General features: G+C 44.1%; 1 protein-coding gene across 1 annotated transcript; it reads left to right on the forward strand.

The window, feature by feature from the left end:
- The first annotated feature begins 46 nt into the window (after positions 1–46).
- eea1 (early endosome antigen 1) lies at positions 47–16,831 on the forward strand. Its single transcript, XM_079162889.1, has 29 exons — positions 47–159; positions 2,549–2,626; positions 2,735–2,847; positions 2,943–2,997; positions 3,082–3,147; positions 3,275–3,305; positions 3,388–3,492; positions 3,792–3,913; positions 4,331–4,486; positions 5,703–5,819; positions 7,145–7,483; positions 7,651–7,800; positions 8,105–8,224; positions 8,746–8,949; positions 9,183–9,383; positions 9,587–9,700; positions 9,861–10,016; positions 10,121–10,260; positions 10,463–10,793; positions 10,925–11,026; positions 11,116–11,310; positions 11,415–11,597; positions 11,818–12,003; positions 12,098–12,229; positions 12,717–12,902; positions 12,990–13,228; positions 13,621–13,741; positions 13,879–13,977; positions 14,088–16,831. The coding sequence occupies exons 1-29, from the start codon at positions 136–138 to the stop codon at positions 14,208–14,210; spliced, it is 4,188 nt and encodes a 1,395-aa protein (XP_079019015.1). The 5' UTR covers positions 47–135; the 3' UTR covers positions 14,211–16,831.
- The last annotated feature ends 237 nt before the right edge of the window (positions 16,832–17,068 follow it).

Consider the following 17,068-nt stretch of genomic DNA (forward strand, 5'->3'; position numbering starts at 1 on the left):
TTCAACCATCCTTCCCATGACCCGCCCATTCGCCGCTGCTGTCGGAGCTCGGTCAGGTGTTCGTTGTACAGCGACGTAAACTTTGCATTTCGAAAACTGATTGGATTTTGTGTCGGGAAAAACAAAGACGAGGCCATGCTCAGACGGATACTTCAAATGGTAAGCGTCTGGTTCAACAAAGTCAACCGTGTCGCTTTTGTTTCGTTAAAGTCGAGTCGTTTTCCTTGGGAGACACAGGCCTATCCTTGTCTGTTTTCATGGTGGGGACGCACGTTTTAAAACACAGTGTGTAGTAGGTGGGCGGGGTTTTTATTTTTTCCCAACGGGAGTTCCTCGATTGGAAAAGACCCCGCCACACCGTCAGATCGGAATGAGCATATCAAGCGCTCCTTCTGTTGGGGTTGATACAGCTAGCCATCAAATGCTAACTTGGTTCTAATGCTAACGTTACTCCTGACAGGGATGTCGCAAGCTAGTACCTTTGTAATGCAGCAGCGAACTATTAGCCAACGTGTCATACTCTCCAGGGTTAATCGAGGCATAACGGAGCTAGCTAACGTTATTGGTCACTGAATCATTTTATTTTCATGTTTCCTGTTAGCTAGCTATGTCATAGCAGGTTAATTCATCGTCCACTCATCACATGCTAACGCTGACGTTAGCCACAGATTGACTATTGGGAAGTCCCGTGTCACTTGGTTTACCGCATCATGAAAACAAAAAAGAAACATTCGTTTTAATTAACGTAAATTAAGCTTATGCTAATGTGAATGGTGACATTGTTGTTTTGGATACCAGCTTGTCACTACAGTTAGCCTTCATGTGGGAGTAAGAGGTTAGCTACTTAGCTAGTTGTAGAACTACATTAACCACAGTGCATTGCTAACGTTAACTGAATCATTGTGTACACTTTGAAGTTCCGGCCTTGTAACCAGGAAAATCCATTTTACAACATGTATTTAGGTCGTGGACTGTCAGACCTCCAAGGGATTTATTGCAAACGTTTAGGAAGAAACACAGAATAAAACATTTCATGTTAAGAAATCACTGTTTTGTTTCTTTCCTCTTCATATAAACCGACAGTAGAAGCTTGTTCATTATTAAAACGGTGTAGTTGACAACACATAAGCTACGTTTTTACGGGTTATTATAGGAAACAATCGGATGGTCTGTCCTCTATATGTTAGTGAACCACTGAATTGGTTTACAACATCTGTTAACATTTTATTATGTCATTCATTATATATTAAATTGCCAAGAATCAGAATCACAACCGTTTATTGCCAAGTACGTTACACATACGAGGACTTTGACTTGGTGACTGGTGCATAATAAACAATGAACACAGCACAACAATCAAGACATAATTTAAAAATAGAAACCGTAAAATGTACAGTAAAATATGGTAGACAAACAAGATTATAACAATTAATTGGTACTGTATTATGTTGGAGCTATAAACTATGACCAGAGTTTGTTCATTTTGACCGTGTTGATGGAGATTTAAACATGTTTTAAACTCTGTGCTCAATTGTGTATTAGGTAGTTATCATTTAAGCACAAGACCCGTGTTAAATACATTGGGTTATTTTTGGTATGTAAGTGTAGTTCTGTTTTTTTGTGTGAGTTCTAAGGTTGTTAAATATAAAAAGCTTAGCCTGCCTTCAAAGGGGTGTTCAGGGGCACTACCGCTACACCGGAAGGCCCGGTAGCTGGTGAGTCAATGTCCTTGCAAAAAAGGAACTTTGTAAACCTTTTGCAATAATGTTATAAGAAAGTCACAAGGGAGGTCAGGTGAAGGATACAAGCAGCCTCTCTGACAGAAGATCGTTATTAAAGGAGACCCGTGGACACACAGATGGGAGACACTGCGCATACTTTTGCTGAGGGGCTTCACCAGTTGCAGCCTTGTGGTTGTTGGAAAAACAACAACCTTATATGTCATCTGGGCTATTGTTTGCCCGAAGTCTTGGCAGACTTTGAAACAATTCTATGCTCATGGGATCTTAGTGGAGCATTTGGCCATCATACCATTATACCATTGGTGCCAAGTACCATACGTCACCAGATCCACACCATCCCAACCGTAAAGCGTGGCGGTGGCAGCATCGTGCTGTCGGGATGCTGCTCTGCTGGAGGCTGGGTTGTGACGGCAGAGGGAAAAATGAATTACACGGAAATCTAGCAGTTGCAAAACAATAACGTTAGTGTCGTGGAGTGGCTAAATCAGAGTCGGCCTCAATCCAATGGGGAATTTGTGTCTAGACTTGAAAACTGCTGCTCACTTACAATCTCCGCGCAACATGACAAAGCTTCAGCAGTATAGTACTTTTTATAGACATCATACAGCAACTGGAGGAGCTGGTGTCACCACATACTATACAGTGTTGTTTATCTTGATATGACTGTCTAAAATATTTATGCTTTCAAAAAGAGAATACGACAACAATCCAGGGTAGAGCTATTTATTACTACATTTGTTTAAGGCTTGTAATGCTAGAGTGCTGTCATACCTTCAGATTCATTTGATCTATTTTCTGCTCTTCAGACTCCTGGGAAGGGAGGCTCCCAGAATGCAGAGTCAGAGCAGCCCAGCACAGACCTCAACCACGATCAGACGTCTGAGGTAACGTGAACGGACACACGACTTTTCTAGCATTTGTTTTTATCCCCATGAAGCAGATCCCAAGTTATTATCGATTGGTTGATTCCTACGGTGTGTTTCTGTGTTCAGGGCTTCATCTGTCCTCAGTGTATGAAGTCTCACAACTCTGCAGAGGAGCTGTTTAAGCACTATGAGCTGTTCCATGACACCGGAGACCTGCCCACTCATATGGCCCCCACTCGGTGAGACTTCATTTACGACAATGAGTCTGACCTTTATGGTGACAGAATTTTTTGTTTGTGTATTTTTGTGAATGTGCTATTTCCTCCTTTTCTAGGGAAGACCTTACAATGCTGCGGCAAGAAGTTCAGGACTTGCATGTTTCTCTCAAGGTAAAGTGGAGGTTCTGAACCCAACAGAGGTCTACAAGTGGTCGGTTCATACAAATACTTTAGTCTCTGTTTTCACCTGATTAGGAGGAAAAGTGGTTCTCTGAAGAGCTCAAGAAGGAGTTAGACAAAGTCCAAGGACAACTGAAGCAAGTAATTCCTTCAAGATGTTTAATATATTTCCAAATGAAATCTTCTGAATATGAAACTGCTTGATAAAACATGATGGCATTGCTTACTCTTACTGTACATGTTTCTCTCTTTTTCCTCCTTTCCACAGAATGATGGACAGGTGACCTCAGAGGATTCAGGTAGGGAACATTATACTCAAGAGAGAACTGTGGAAAAAGATGCCAAACATCGATCGCTAATATGTGGTGCTCTTTTTCTCAGCCCTTGAAAAGAAGTTGAATGAAGCAGAGACAGAAAAGTTCAACATCAAGCAGATGAAAGACCTGTTTGAGCAGAAGGCTGCCCAGCTGGCCACAGAGATAGTAGGTCAGTGTGGCGCCAGGATACTGGGAGGCCTGTGTCTGTGGGTCTGCATCATTTTACAACACTAAAGTACTCTTGTACTAAACCACTATTAAGCTCAATCTATCCAGTGTGTTTTGTCTTAAACACACTTTGCATAAGTTGTTCCTTCAACGTTTGTGGACTAACGGCATGGCTCTTCCATTTTACACCGGTAATGTTTTCCTGAAATCAGTTGGATGATGTGAACAAGTGAGGTATTGGTGTTTGTTTTTTTTAAAATGTGGATATGATTAAATATTTTGAATCGTTGAATTTGACAGACTTAAAGTCCCGCTATGATGAGGAGAAGAGCCTGAGGGAGGCTGCTGACCAGAGGCTGGGCAAACTGACCGAACAGCTCCAGAAGGAGAAGCAGGAGAACGAGGGACTCCAAACAGAACTGGTACAGCGTACACTTAGTTTCCATTAAGTATTCATTCTCTTCTCACTCGGCTTGAGTCATACTTAACACTTTGTGGAGAGCTTTCATGAATGCTGTGCTTTTGTTTGAGAGAGTAACGTTGAATCGACATAATGAAATCCTTTTGGCACAAAGCTGTGTTGGAAGAATCCAAGCAGATCTGACTCAGACAACCCCTTCATCATTGTTACCCTCATCATCACACTTTTATGTTCTGTCTGTATTTGTTTTGTTGCTATTCAGAGTGGCTTAGGGGCGTCCTACAAAAATAGGTTTGGTTCTGGAGCTTCAAGGAGACTATTACTAAGAATCTAGTTTTGACAGATTTTTGATACCAAAGATCCTGTTGTTCCCACCGTTCTCCCGGCTTTAACACGGTGTCTCTGTTCTGCCCCCTAGCTGCAGCGGCCGGGAGTGGAGGATGTGGAGGTGCTGCAGAAGGAGCTGGTGCAGGTCCAGACACTGATGGACAGTATGACCCGTGAGAGGGAAGAAGAGTCCGAACGCCTCAAATCCCACTACGAGCAGCTGAAGGCTAACTACACTACCTCAGAGGTGAGGGAACCAAATCACCCGCGGTACTGAAATGTACTTCTGCAGATTCTCACTTTTAACTTGTTTTTTTGCAACATAAGTTGCCACTCTTCCACCCTAAATTCTACCCAAGCACATAAACCTGCACACTGATTCCCACAGTTTGCATAGTACGATTGTAGTATTGATGTGAAATACAGTTCTTTAAAATGAATACCGTCATTACTCAGGCCCCCCAACTGTAGTTGTAAGATTCATATTCAGAACTAGCTCTGAAATAACTGACGTACTTTAAGTATGCCATACCAGGTGGCTTTGTGCCTATTTCTCACTAATTAATGCCTGATAAATAATTCAGATTTATCGCCTGCATTTTGTTCCCACAAGGATGGAAACATTTATAGGGAACTCCAGGTGCCGAACCTTTATCTTTATTTAACAAATTATCTCAAGAGATAGTTTTCATGCTTTTATAATTGAGGAACCACATTCTGAATTTATTTGAAAACTCTGTTTTTAATCATGTAATAGCTCCTAAGATAATAAATGACAAGTGGCTACAGTCTGAAACTGTAGTTGCAATTCATGAACATGTTGGCATTTTTGCGGTCAGCAGTCAGTCTCTAGGTTGGCCAGCGACATGTCAACATAACACGACAGTTAACGTTGAATTCAGGTTCATGCATCACCTGCAACAGTATACGAAAACACAAACCCCTTTTTTTGAATAAAATGCTCTGCGTAATGCTGCCGCAGCACGGTGTTGGCACAATTATGTGTGGTAAATGTTTGTGGATTTGATTATTTAATCTCCCGTCCCAGTAGCATCTGGCTCTGAGTTGCAGATCGGACGTTTGCGGTTGTTTTGTGCCTCACCTTTGTACGCGTCTCTCTTTCCCGCCCCTTCTTCTTTTGCTCCTCACTCACTGTATCCCTCCACACAACACTCACTCTTTCTTCAAGATTCGTAAACTGGAGGTAAAACATGTTTAAAGTTGGCCCCAAACGCTGATCTTATCTTTTTGAGTTACTCAAATTCTTTTATTTTTCTTTGTTTTCACCGTGTGTTACACCTCCTTTGTTGCATTTTTGTGCATTTTAATCCTTGTTGTTACTCATCCATATTGGGTTTGTTGTCTTCTCTTATGACATTCCTTCACAGTGGTGCTTCACTTCTTTGAATGTCCACTCAATGGTTTGCAAAAAGAGTGTAACATGTGTGTCTATTGTATTGCAGAAGACCATATCCCAACTAAAAGCAGAGCTGGAAAAGGGTCCACAGGAAGCAGCTGTCTACACACAACAGATCCACCAGCTGCAGAGCAATCTGAATAATTTGCAGCAGCAAAGCCAGGTACCACACACACACACACACCCACACACAGACACCCACACACACACACACACACACACACACACACACACACACACACACACACACACCAACAGCTACAGTTATTATAGTCATATGACGCAGACATGAAGCAGATTACTGCAGGCGCAAACATGTCTGCTGGAGTATCTGCCATGTGTATGATTTACTTTTACTTCAGAAATGTCAATAAGCCTTGCCCGCCGCCCCTCAAGTACAGAGCACACCATCTCAGTTTCTGTAAACCTTCCTCTGTTGCCCGGCATCAGGCCCCATCACAATGCCCTGCTGTCACCAGCTCTTTTTTGGCAACCCAGACATGTTGATGCAAAAACCACATGCAGCTCTATAATTAAACCAGCAGAGGGGGATCTCTGCCATGCCAGCTCGGTCTCTTGGGGGGGGGAAATACAATCACAGGTAACTGTACTGGCGCAATGGAGGCGAAGGGTTCCTGCCAGAGATTGAATCCTTCCACATCAGGCTTGTCAATGGCGTCTCTGCCAAGTAGGTTTCCGGGTAAGAGGAGGATTACAGTCCGCCCCCCGCGCCCCCCCCCCCCCCCCCCCCCCCCCCGAGCTTCTCCTCACAACAGGATACCCTGAGATCTGATACCGATACTTATCTCATGGGAATAGAGACCAAGGTGACGGAGCAGACAGTGAGACACCGAGGATTAGGACTAAGAACAGACAGGTGAACGACAAACAGGGGTTTTCATTGGTCTGTAACTCCAGGGTTAGAGAGGAGAGACCGAGCAGGGAGCTATGACAATGACACGAGAGGGATGAGGGGATAAAGTGTCTGCAGACGGTTGTTAATGATGGCCAGCTGCTGTGGTGGCTTGCAGAGGTTTATTGTGAAGTCCGGGTTCCCTGTCACACTCCCTAGTTAGCAGCACGCTCCGCTATTAACAACATTATGTATGTTATCACCATGTTTTGAAGTTTACTGCCAGAGCTTAAACCAGGGCCAGTGCTGTTCACATACCACGGTATTTCAAGTCCTGTGTCATAAACCTTTCCATAGAAATGCCACACCTCACATTACTCTTGACAGCTGACCGTTCTTTTCCATAGCGTAGTTGTTTGTGTCTTGTTGCAGCTCCTATCACACCAACTGTTTTAATGTAGAGGAGACAAATGAGACAACAGTTTGAAAACAATGATTTCACTTGCTAGAGTTTATGGTTTCGCTTTCATTTATTTGCTCCCTGGCTTTCCTTCCTACACTGGGACATCTATCACTCCAATAATTCCCAAACTTCTGGGCAATCTACCTAATGTTATCCTCTCCTGTTCTCACAGAGCCTGTCTGAAAAGCTTGCACGTAAGGAGAAAGAGTACCAGGAACTGGAGGAGCGTCTGGGAGCTGAGAAGGCTGCCAAGAAGGGAGCTCAAGGCAGCCTGAGAGAGAGGGAGCTGGAGGTGCAAGAGCTCCAGGCTCGGGCCACAGGGTCCGAAGCCTCCCTGACGAAGGCCCAGACGGAGCTCGGAGAGAGGGTTGAGGAGGTGACAAAGTTGAAGAATGAGATCACGGAGCTGGAGGTGAAGCATGCAGAGCTGAAGGTGGAGAGGAAACAGTTGGAACTGCAAAGGGAAGAAAAGGACAACCAAGGAGCTCAGCAGCAGACTGAGATCAGTCAGGTGAGTGGGCTGGACAACGATCACACACAGAGGGCACGCAGTAAAGTGTTAAAAAAAGCAAAGTCAAATAGGATTCCAGACAGAATCTGCTGTATTTCTTGCTATTAGTGTTGTCATCCTGCGCCTTCCTACTTAACCCCCCCCCCCCTTCCATGTGCTCTTCCTAGCTGCATGCCAAACTGCTGGAGGCAGAGAGACAGCTGGGCGAGGTGCAAGGTCGTCTTAAAGAACAGAGGCAGCTTTCTGGGGAGAAACTAAAAGACCGCGAGCAGCAGGCCGCCGACCTACAGCTCAAACTGTCCCGTGCAGAAGAACAGGTAGGCATCAGAGGAAAGGGAAGTGAAATATTGTGATAGATCAGACAGAACATCTGTACATAAATAATGACGTTTAATTATTATCGTAAGATACAATGTATTTGTATGTAGTTTAGAATAGATTTATTTATTAAGGTTAAAACTGAGAAGCAGAGTGATTAAAACACAAGGATTAGAGATTATATTAAATTATCTTCTAAAGATAAACAAATCAAGATTTAAACCTAACGCATTTCTGAAACCGTTGCAGAGTGATGTACAGAAACCTCACGATGCACGAAATGACTGTGTTTTGCTTCTGCAGTCGAAGGAGAGTGCCAGTAAGAATACAGATGTGCAACACCAGCTGGAGAAAGCCAAGCAGCAGCACCAGGAGCTGCAGGCGCTGCAGCAAAACACAAATGGCAAACTCCGCGAGGCTCAGGTACTGTTCACAAGAAAATCCTTCCGTTAACACACATTGGAGAGAGTTTCTTCTTCTTCCAATAATATGTAACATAGTCTTATACAAAGTCATCAAATTACCTCAAAAGAGCAAGTCAGGTGATAATACTGTGATGATAGTTTCATCATTTGATTTTTAGCTTGATTTTTTGCTCGCTCACTCACGAAGCTGTAGTAGTTAGTAAAAATGTGGTTCATTAAATTAAGTTTTTTTTAACCATAATAGTACAGGTCAGAATGCAGATTTTGAATGTAACTGTATTGCAAAATGTTATTATTTGATAATAGTAGAAATTTCAGTAACTGGATTATTACTTGAAGCCACTGTGTGTAGTGGCATATTTTACATTATACATTTTGTCCGTTCACAAATAAAAAACATATGCCTGTGTGGAAATCTTGATATATATATATATATATATATCTCTCACACAACATAAAATACATATTTGTGCCAGAATATCTCATGTAATCTTTCTGCTATGCTGGCTCGTGCTGTAGAATGACCTGGAGCAGGTGCTGCGTCAGATTGGAGACAAGGACCAGAAGATCCAGAATCTGGAGGCTCTGCTGCAGAAGGGTAAGGACATTGTGAGCCAGCTGGAAACTGAGAGAGAGGACTTGTGTGCCAAGATCCAGGCCGGTGAGGGAGAGACGGCTGTACTCAACCAGCTAAAAGAGAAAAACCATGGACTACAAGAACAGGTACGCACACACGCACACACACACACACACACACACACACACACACACACACACACACACACACACAGGTCCAATTTCATGTTGCAGTCAATTCTCTGTAGTACTACGGTAGTATGAATTTGAGAAGACACACGCCACCCCATTATATAGGAAGGCCCGTTTTATTTAACACTAAGTACAGGGAACCATTCGTCATTTTTGAGCTTATAAAACTGTGTGTGTGGGTCTTAAAGGTCACACAGTTGACGGACAAGCTGAAGAACCAATCGGAGAGCAACAAGCAAGCCCAGGATAACTTGCATAAGCAGGTCCAGGAGCAGAAGAGCCTGCTGCGTTCAGCCCAGGACCGAGCCCACACTCTGGAGACCTCCGTCACTGAGCTCACCACCCAGCACGCAGACAGCAAGGAGAAAGGAGCCCAGCTAGATGCTCAGGTAAGCCTCTTCACAAGCATGTCCGTGTGGTATGTATTTATTATATATATATATATATATATATATTTAATATAGTGAGGTGATTTATTTCAGTTTGTACTCATGGACTTTAAAATCAGATTGTAAGGAGTGATCAAAACCAGTATATTGTCATGATATTTATATTTAATAAGAACAGTTTTTGTGGGTCTGTTTTTCTTCAGCTGAAGGCAAAGACAGAGATGCTGCTATCTGCAGAGGCAGCCAAGGCTGCACAGAAGGCTAACCTGGAAAACAACCTGGAGACGGCCCAGCATGCACTGCAGGACAAACAGCAGGTTAGCGCCTTTTTTACGCCACTGATGTTGTGCCGCAGTATGTCTTTACTTTGAAAACAGTTGTAAGTCCCTGATTTATGTGTTGTCTTCCTTCTCCTGCTTCACTTGACTCACTTTTTCTCCTCTCGTATCCCGCACCCTCTCCCACCATCTTGTAAAGGAGCTGAATAAGGCTCAGAAGAAGTTGGAGGAGCAGGCCCAAAAGCTCAAGGAGAGACAGGAGCAGTGCACACAGCTGGATGCCAGTCTGAAGGAATGCAAAGACAAACTAATGGCCTCAGAGCAGCGTATAGAGCAGCTGGAGGGGCTCAATAAGGTTAGTATCGAGTCTTTATTGTGAGTACCTGATGTTGGACTGTAAAAAAGGCAAATTTAGGCCTAAAATGTTCTCTAGTGACATCTTGTGTTTTAATCTAACAGAAGTTAGAGTCACAGGTCGGGGAGCTGCAGGCCACTCGGGACCAGGTGCAGCAGGAAGTGCAGAAGCTGCAGAAGGAGGGGTCAGAGGTCAAACGGAAAGCAAAGGAGCTGCAGCGCTCGCTGGAAACGGAGAAAGCGGGGTGAGTTCATTAGCTTTATTGAAATGGGATTAAGAGTTGCAAGTGAAGAATAAATGTAAACGTAAATCCAACTGTCACTAACTCTCCGTAACGGTATTTTAGTGACGGCACAACCACATGCGAGTATTTTGGTTTGCTCCACTGTATTGAATATGTATATGAATCATACTTAACACAATATAAACGTCTTTCCACTGTTAAGGGCTACAACACTACAAGAGGAGTTGATGAAAAAAGCAGCTGCTTTGAGTGACATTCAGCAGCAGCTGGAGCGCAGCGAGCAGGACAAAGCTGCTCTGAAGGTGAACGTGGACAAGGTGATCCAGGAGGGGAAAACGAAGCACGCAGAAGTGGACAGGAAAGCTCAGAGCCTGACGGTAGACCTACAGAAGGCCCAGCAGGAGAAAGAGGCTCAGAAGAAGGAGCTTGCCTCTGCACAGGAGAGCCTAGGAAAGGCTAATAAAGCACTGAAGGAGAGCCGGAGTCAACTGGACACAGAGAGGAAGAACCATAAGTCAGTCACGGAGGAGAAGGTAGGTTCAGTGCGCTGTTGTTTAGACCACGTCAGCAACACAGGGAAATGTGTCTCGCAACAAGGGGTGACAAATAGCCACCTAATTACATCACCAGGACATTCACAAGCTCAATCGGTCTTAATCCTCAGGAAAAGTCCAATGAGAAGGCCAGACAGGAGCTTCTTAAGGTTAACGAGGCCATCGCCAAGTCAATGAAAGAATCGCAAGAGCAGTTGCAGCAGATGGGAGAGGTGAGCTTCTGATACAATCGAGGATGGTGCGTTATTGTTTTGAATGTACGTTTGAACCTAAAGACCTGCTGTGTGCCTTCACATTTCAGGCAGAGAAAGAGTTGAAAGTGCAGCTGACCACGTTGGAGCAGCAGCGCTCTAACACTCAGGGGGCGCTGAAGGAGAAAGAGAAGGAGTTGGAGAAGCTGCGGGCACAACTTAAGACGGCCAAGGGGTCCTTTGAGGAGGAGATAAAGAAACTGAAGGGCCAAGTGGCAGAGCTACAAGAAGCTAACGTCAAGAAGGCAAGTAGCTTTTTTACACTTATTATTCTTTGAGCGGATTGAGAGTCATTTGTGTGTTACCCAAAGTGTGTTTGTGAATGCGTGCATGTGACTTTCACCTCCAGACGGAAGAGGAGAGTAAGCTGAGGGCCCAGGTGTCTGGGCTCGGCCAGGAGCTGGCCTCTGAGAACAGCCGGACGACGGAGCTGCAGAAGGCCTCGGAGCAAAGCCAGGAAAGCCTCGCTAAGCTTCAGTCCGACTTCTACGGCAAAGAGTCTGAGGTCTCTGCCCTGCGGCAAGACCTGAAGGTAGGTTCATGCTGCAAGAGTAGAGACGGATCATGGCTTGATTTAAGGAGGTTATGTTCAGTGTTTCATTCAGAAGCTGTGATGCTGCATCATTTTTTTAACTAATTGACATAGATGGATTAAGGTTAGGGAGAGGTGTAGATGATTCTGAACTGGCAGACTGATGAATAAAATGTTTGCTGTGATAAATAACAAACTCTCCTGACCGTTCTGACTGTAGGCATCAGAGGAGAGGATGAACTTGACTCTGGAAGAGCTGGCCGCTAACCGAAGCCATCAGACGGGTTTAGAGGCTCAGATCCAGGACCTGCAGAAGGGCCGGGGCTCGTTGGAGCAGGAGCTGGAAAAACGAGGCCAGAAGCTGCAACAGCAAGAGCAAACCCTGAGGGAACTACAGAAGCAACAGGTCAGACAAACAGATTAACCAACACGGTAATAAACACTTGTATGACTTGATGTGATTTAAGTTCATATGTTGTGAATCGTGCTTACACACTCAGGGTCAAGTAAAGGAGGAACTGGAGAAGGAGAAGAGCAAAGTTGAGGAGCTGAACAAAGCAAAGACTGTCCAGGAAAAGAGTAACACCAGACTGACTTCTGAATTAAAAACACTAACGGAGAAGAGCGAGAAGGTCAGTCGTCTTTTCATGAAAAGCAGCAACTAAAAACGTCTTTCTTTTGATTTTATAGGGGAAGAGAGAGGCTGGAATATTCCTCAGAAACATGTTGTAATAGTGTCAGAGCCTGGGCCGATGGCCGCCAACTTCAGTCCCATTCTGGCTGACATGACTTGCTTCCCATGCCTTATTGTCTTATGTAAACAGCTTAGCTCGGGAATACTGCAGGTCATCAGGGTCACATTCTTTAAAGTCATAACTGTGTTTGCTTGAGTCGACAATTTGGTGCCAGCATTGGATCTTTAAGTTCTTCAAAGCTGTCTTCAGATTGATTCGAAGCTATTGTCAAAGCAATAACTTCCTGAGCTCAAACCTTCTCAAGCCCTTTGAGGTTTGACCCCATGGGTGAAATGAGTTACTGCTTATCTTGTTAAAGACACTATATGGTCCTTTTTTAAAAGCCAAGGATTGTTCATTGAGCTATATGTTTGTTGCTCTTCAGGAGCTGGGTGATTTGCGGGAAGCCAAGCAGCTGTTGATCCAGCAGAAGCTGGAGCTGCAGGGTCAGATGGAGGCGGCACAGAAGACCCTCGAGCAGGAGCAGAAAGAGCACCAGGCCACCAGGGACAGCCAGGGCCAGAGAGAGGAGCAGCTCCTTGCACAAACCAAGAATGTCCAGGATCAGTTGGTGGGCTCACTTAGCGGATCAAACGTCATTCACTCGCCCTTCTGATCCCCTTTTTTTTGTGACACGATCAATGCTTTTCTCTCAAAGTCGGCAGAGAAGCGGGTCCGAGGAGAGCAGGTGAAGCGCGTGGAGGAGGCAGAAGCTAAGATGGGGGTGCAGGTGACGGCTCTGAATGAAAACGTGGCCACGCTGAAGAGAGAGTGGCAGGGCAGCCAGCGGAGAGTCGGCGAGCTGGAGAAGCAGACGGATGAGCTGAGAGGAGAGATCGCCGTGCTGGAGGCCACCGTCCAGAACAACCAGGATGAGCGACGGGCCCTTCTGGAAAGGTGAGTCGACGCTGCTTCCTTTTAAACAACGTGCCACCCAAGAAATGACCCGTTGTTCCAATAAAAAGACTTAAATGCATGTTCTTGATTGGCCTCAAAGCTCAATGAAGTATGTAGAAGTAGCGAGTGAGGAATGGCTTTAATACCTTTCGGAGCACTTGTGGCTGTATTCAGAGGTGGCGACTTGAGTCAGCTGCTACAAGGTTAAGGGAAAATATAGTTGGTAATTTATAGTCATATATATATATATATATATATATAACAACCTCATCTCTCCTACAACTTTGAATTCACTAATATAGTCTATATATATATATATAAAACTCTTTTAAAGAACTTATAACAAAGAACAATAACACACACATCACCGTTGCTCTGTGCTTGTGTTTCAGGTGTGTGAAGGGTGAAGGCGAGATGGAGAAGCTGCAGGCCAAGATGGTGGAGCTGAGGAGGAAGGTGGACGACACGACGGCAGCCATGCAGGAGCTCGGCAGAGAGAACCAGTCGCTCCAGGTCGGTCCTGGAACACGAGGCGTCTTGTTTGTATAAAGAAAAACATTGTCAGCAGGTTTTGTTCGGATGCTTTATAGCGTCACCGCAAACATAAAGTGAAACGCTCCGGTTGTAACTTCTGCTGTTGCTGCTTTTAGATCAAGCAGTCCCAGAGTTTGACCAGGAAGTGGACCGAGGATCACGAAGTGCAGAACTGCATGGCCTGTGGGAAAGGCTTTAGTGTGACCGTCAGGAAGGTAAGAATGACGTTGTCTTGGGGATTGATGCTTACGGGCAACGGGACACACATTTTAAAGTGTCCACTTTGTAATGTGACCCTCTCCTTCTCCTCTGTGAATATATCCAGCACCATTGCAGACACTGTGGCAACATTTTCTGCGCCGAGTGTTCACCGAGGAACGCCCTCACACCGTCCTCGAAAAAGCCAGTACGGGTCTGTGACACGTGCTTTGAGGAGCTCCAAAGCTGATTTCCCTCTCATCCCTTTACCTCCCCCCCAACCCCTCACCCCTTTTCCCTCCACCTCCTACTTCAGCGGGCAGAAGAAGGCGTGTCTCTGTCATATTTAATGTGCACTATTAAGGACAGACCCAGTGCAAAGACTCCCACCTGCAGGTGACTTCTGGCTCTGGCGTGGAGGAGAGTAACCGAAGGGTTTGGCTGGAGAGACACCGGAGCCACATGATGGGGTGGGATTGGGTGGGATTGGTTGGGATTTGTCTGTATCTGTTTTTGTGCCTTTGCTACTCCTGTGGACTGCCAGAGAGCGGAGACAGTGAGAACTAAACACCATCCATCTCTTTAAGTTCATATTCACATCTCCATCGTTGTTTGGATTCATTAGCAAGTGCAAGGTGGTCGGTGTGTACGTGGTAAGATGTTTGGCATCAGCTGCCAGGAGGTGAAAGGTCAGTGTGACACTGCCGGAGTGACTGGGGGAAGTAAATATTGTAATGATGATGTTGAGAATCACTGCTGCCCTACAAAGGTAAATGCAGGTAAATATTTTGTAAAAATAAAATATCTGTAAATACCCCAATCAGACGATTGGGTATGATGTTTTCTGTGTACGACTGCATCGATTTGATCGCTAAACAAATTTAAATTCAGGTTTTTATTGAAAAAAAGGTGAGTTCAAAAATATCTTTGGGATATTTTTCAGATATTCTTTTCATTGAATGTGTGTAATGCAGATCAGTCAGCAGTTAATTTGGCCCCAAAATAAGTCGACCAAATGCTCGTTAGTTTATCAGTTCAACTTTTAATTTGATGTTTTGTGGAAAGGATTTCTTAAAAATATTAAGTAGTGATTTTAAATTATGTATTGTAAATTCAGCACTCAATCCTTTTTGTTAACATGTTGTTGTGCAAAAGCAGATTAATCACAGCTGAAGATTTTACGGTCAAATGTCATTTTTTTTATTTGATAAATGTTCAAACTGTCTTTAAGAAAACAAGTCATCAGTCGGTTTGTGCACAGGACTTGAGATCAACCGTGACGTTGAACCGGTTCCTGCAGGTTTCCTTTGTGCGGCAGCGTGTTTGTGCGTTTGTTGGATTTGATGTATATTCAGCCTATTTCATGACCAAAGAATGTCTTCAGCAGGAATACAGACGAGATGAAAACCCTGAGCTTGTTTCATATTTCAGTATTTTTCTAAGCGTGAGGCTTTTGAGTTTTAAATCAGGGGCCTACATGTTTATTTTGATCACCGCATGTGTGACGATCTGAGAGGCTTTTATGTACAGTCACTTTTAGCTGTGCCACATTTCTCTTTGCGTGTTCATTTCTGCAAACTGTGGTGCTTTTTTTGCAGACTGTTAATGCAGTCTTTGCAGTCGCCTGCATGTTTATTTTTAAATTTTATTTTCCTGCTGCTCGTCTACACTCAGCGGCACTGAATACAATACTTCTGGAGCTGTGCGCTTGTTTGCGTGCGCGCGTGTGTGTGTGTGTGATGCTGTAACAGAGTGTGTGTTTTAGGCCTGCTGTGTGTGTGTGTGTGTGTGTGTGTGCAGAAGTGCACTGTCTGAACGTTGGCTGCTCAGACCCTCACCATCTCTCTGGCGTGTTGTTTCGGGGATGTCGGTGCTGCTTTCAGTTCTCTGTCCAACCTGTGTGCAGCTGGTGACACTGTAAAAGTTCATTCCTGCTTTGTATAACTTATAATTGTCGACAGAATTTTGGTAAGATCTTTTGTGCAATCGTCTAAAGACTGGAGCAGACGGAGACACTGTAAGCCGGGGCGACGATGCAGGCGACTTGTTTCCGACTTAACCTAATTAGCCATTTATGCGTTTCAGTCGCAAGCTCCCAAGAACACCCGTCTCTTTTTGTGTTGCATTGGTTTTGTTATGTCTACCTCAGATTGGCACAGGAAAAGCACTATTTCTAAACCTTAGAGATCACAAATATTGTCTGATTGCCTGCATTTGATCAAGGATTTGTGATGTATCTATCAAGCTGTACAGCCCCTTAAAACCTAGAGAGATGCTTCGCACCTTATTGTATTCTGGGCTCGTCCGTATGAGAACCCAGCCACGAGCGTAGGACCACCGACTTTATATACAGGCTTCAGCATTTCTAGCCTCGATGTACTTAACTGCTCATTAATAATAAGGCTGTCATAATTATCTTTGTAAATGTTTGTAATGAAAGAGAAAATGGAAATATATAACACTTGTGGATGTAGAAACATGACAAAAGGGAAAATGTGTGTGTGGACTCATCAGTGTCTTACATTTAATTTAATTTTTAATTGTTTTTTTTACAAAAAAAAGGCACCACAGATCTGAACACAGTGAATTGTGGCTTGCTTCATGTTGCTGTCAGTGGATCATGCATGATGACTGAACTGGCCCAGTGGCTCACACGTTTCCTCCATGTTTAGAGTGTTCGATGGTTGTGAAGGTGTGCCTTAGGCCAACGTCTTGTACGTCACTGCGCAGTGTTAGCGGTGACACGCACCGTGTATCACCACAGTCGGTTTACCAGAAGGGACGAGAGAAACAACGTGATTTATGTTCACATGCACCATTTTCTAATTCATCGTCATGACAAACGTAAATAAAACCTACAGTATGTTTCTATTTTCTTGTGTGCTGTTTTTTTTTTTATTTAGACACAAATAATAAATGAAGTGTGTATTTTATACCTTGGATCAAAATCTCTAATTGTTTAAAACAAATTAAAAGTTAATTCTTGAACTTGTTAGCAGTTGACCAAACAATCTCATTTCGGAGCTCTTCTGGAGCCTTTGTTCAGACGGTAGCAGTTGAACCACTTCACGTCATAGAATTGTAAATGTTCAAATTTTAATTTAAAGC

The sequence above is a fragment of the Pholis gunnellus genome (assembly GCF_910591455.1).
Source record: "Pholis gunnellus genome assembly, chromosome: 7".
Lineage (NCBI taxonomy): Eukaryota > Metazoa > Chordata > Actinopteri > Perciformes > Pholidae > Pholis > Pholis gunnellus.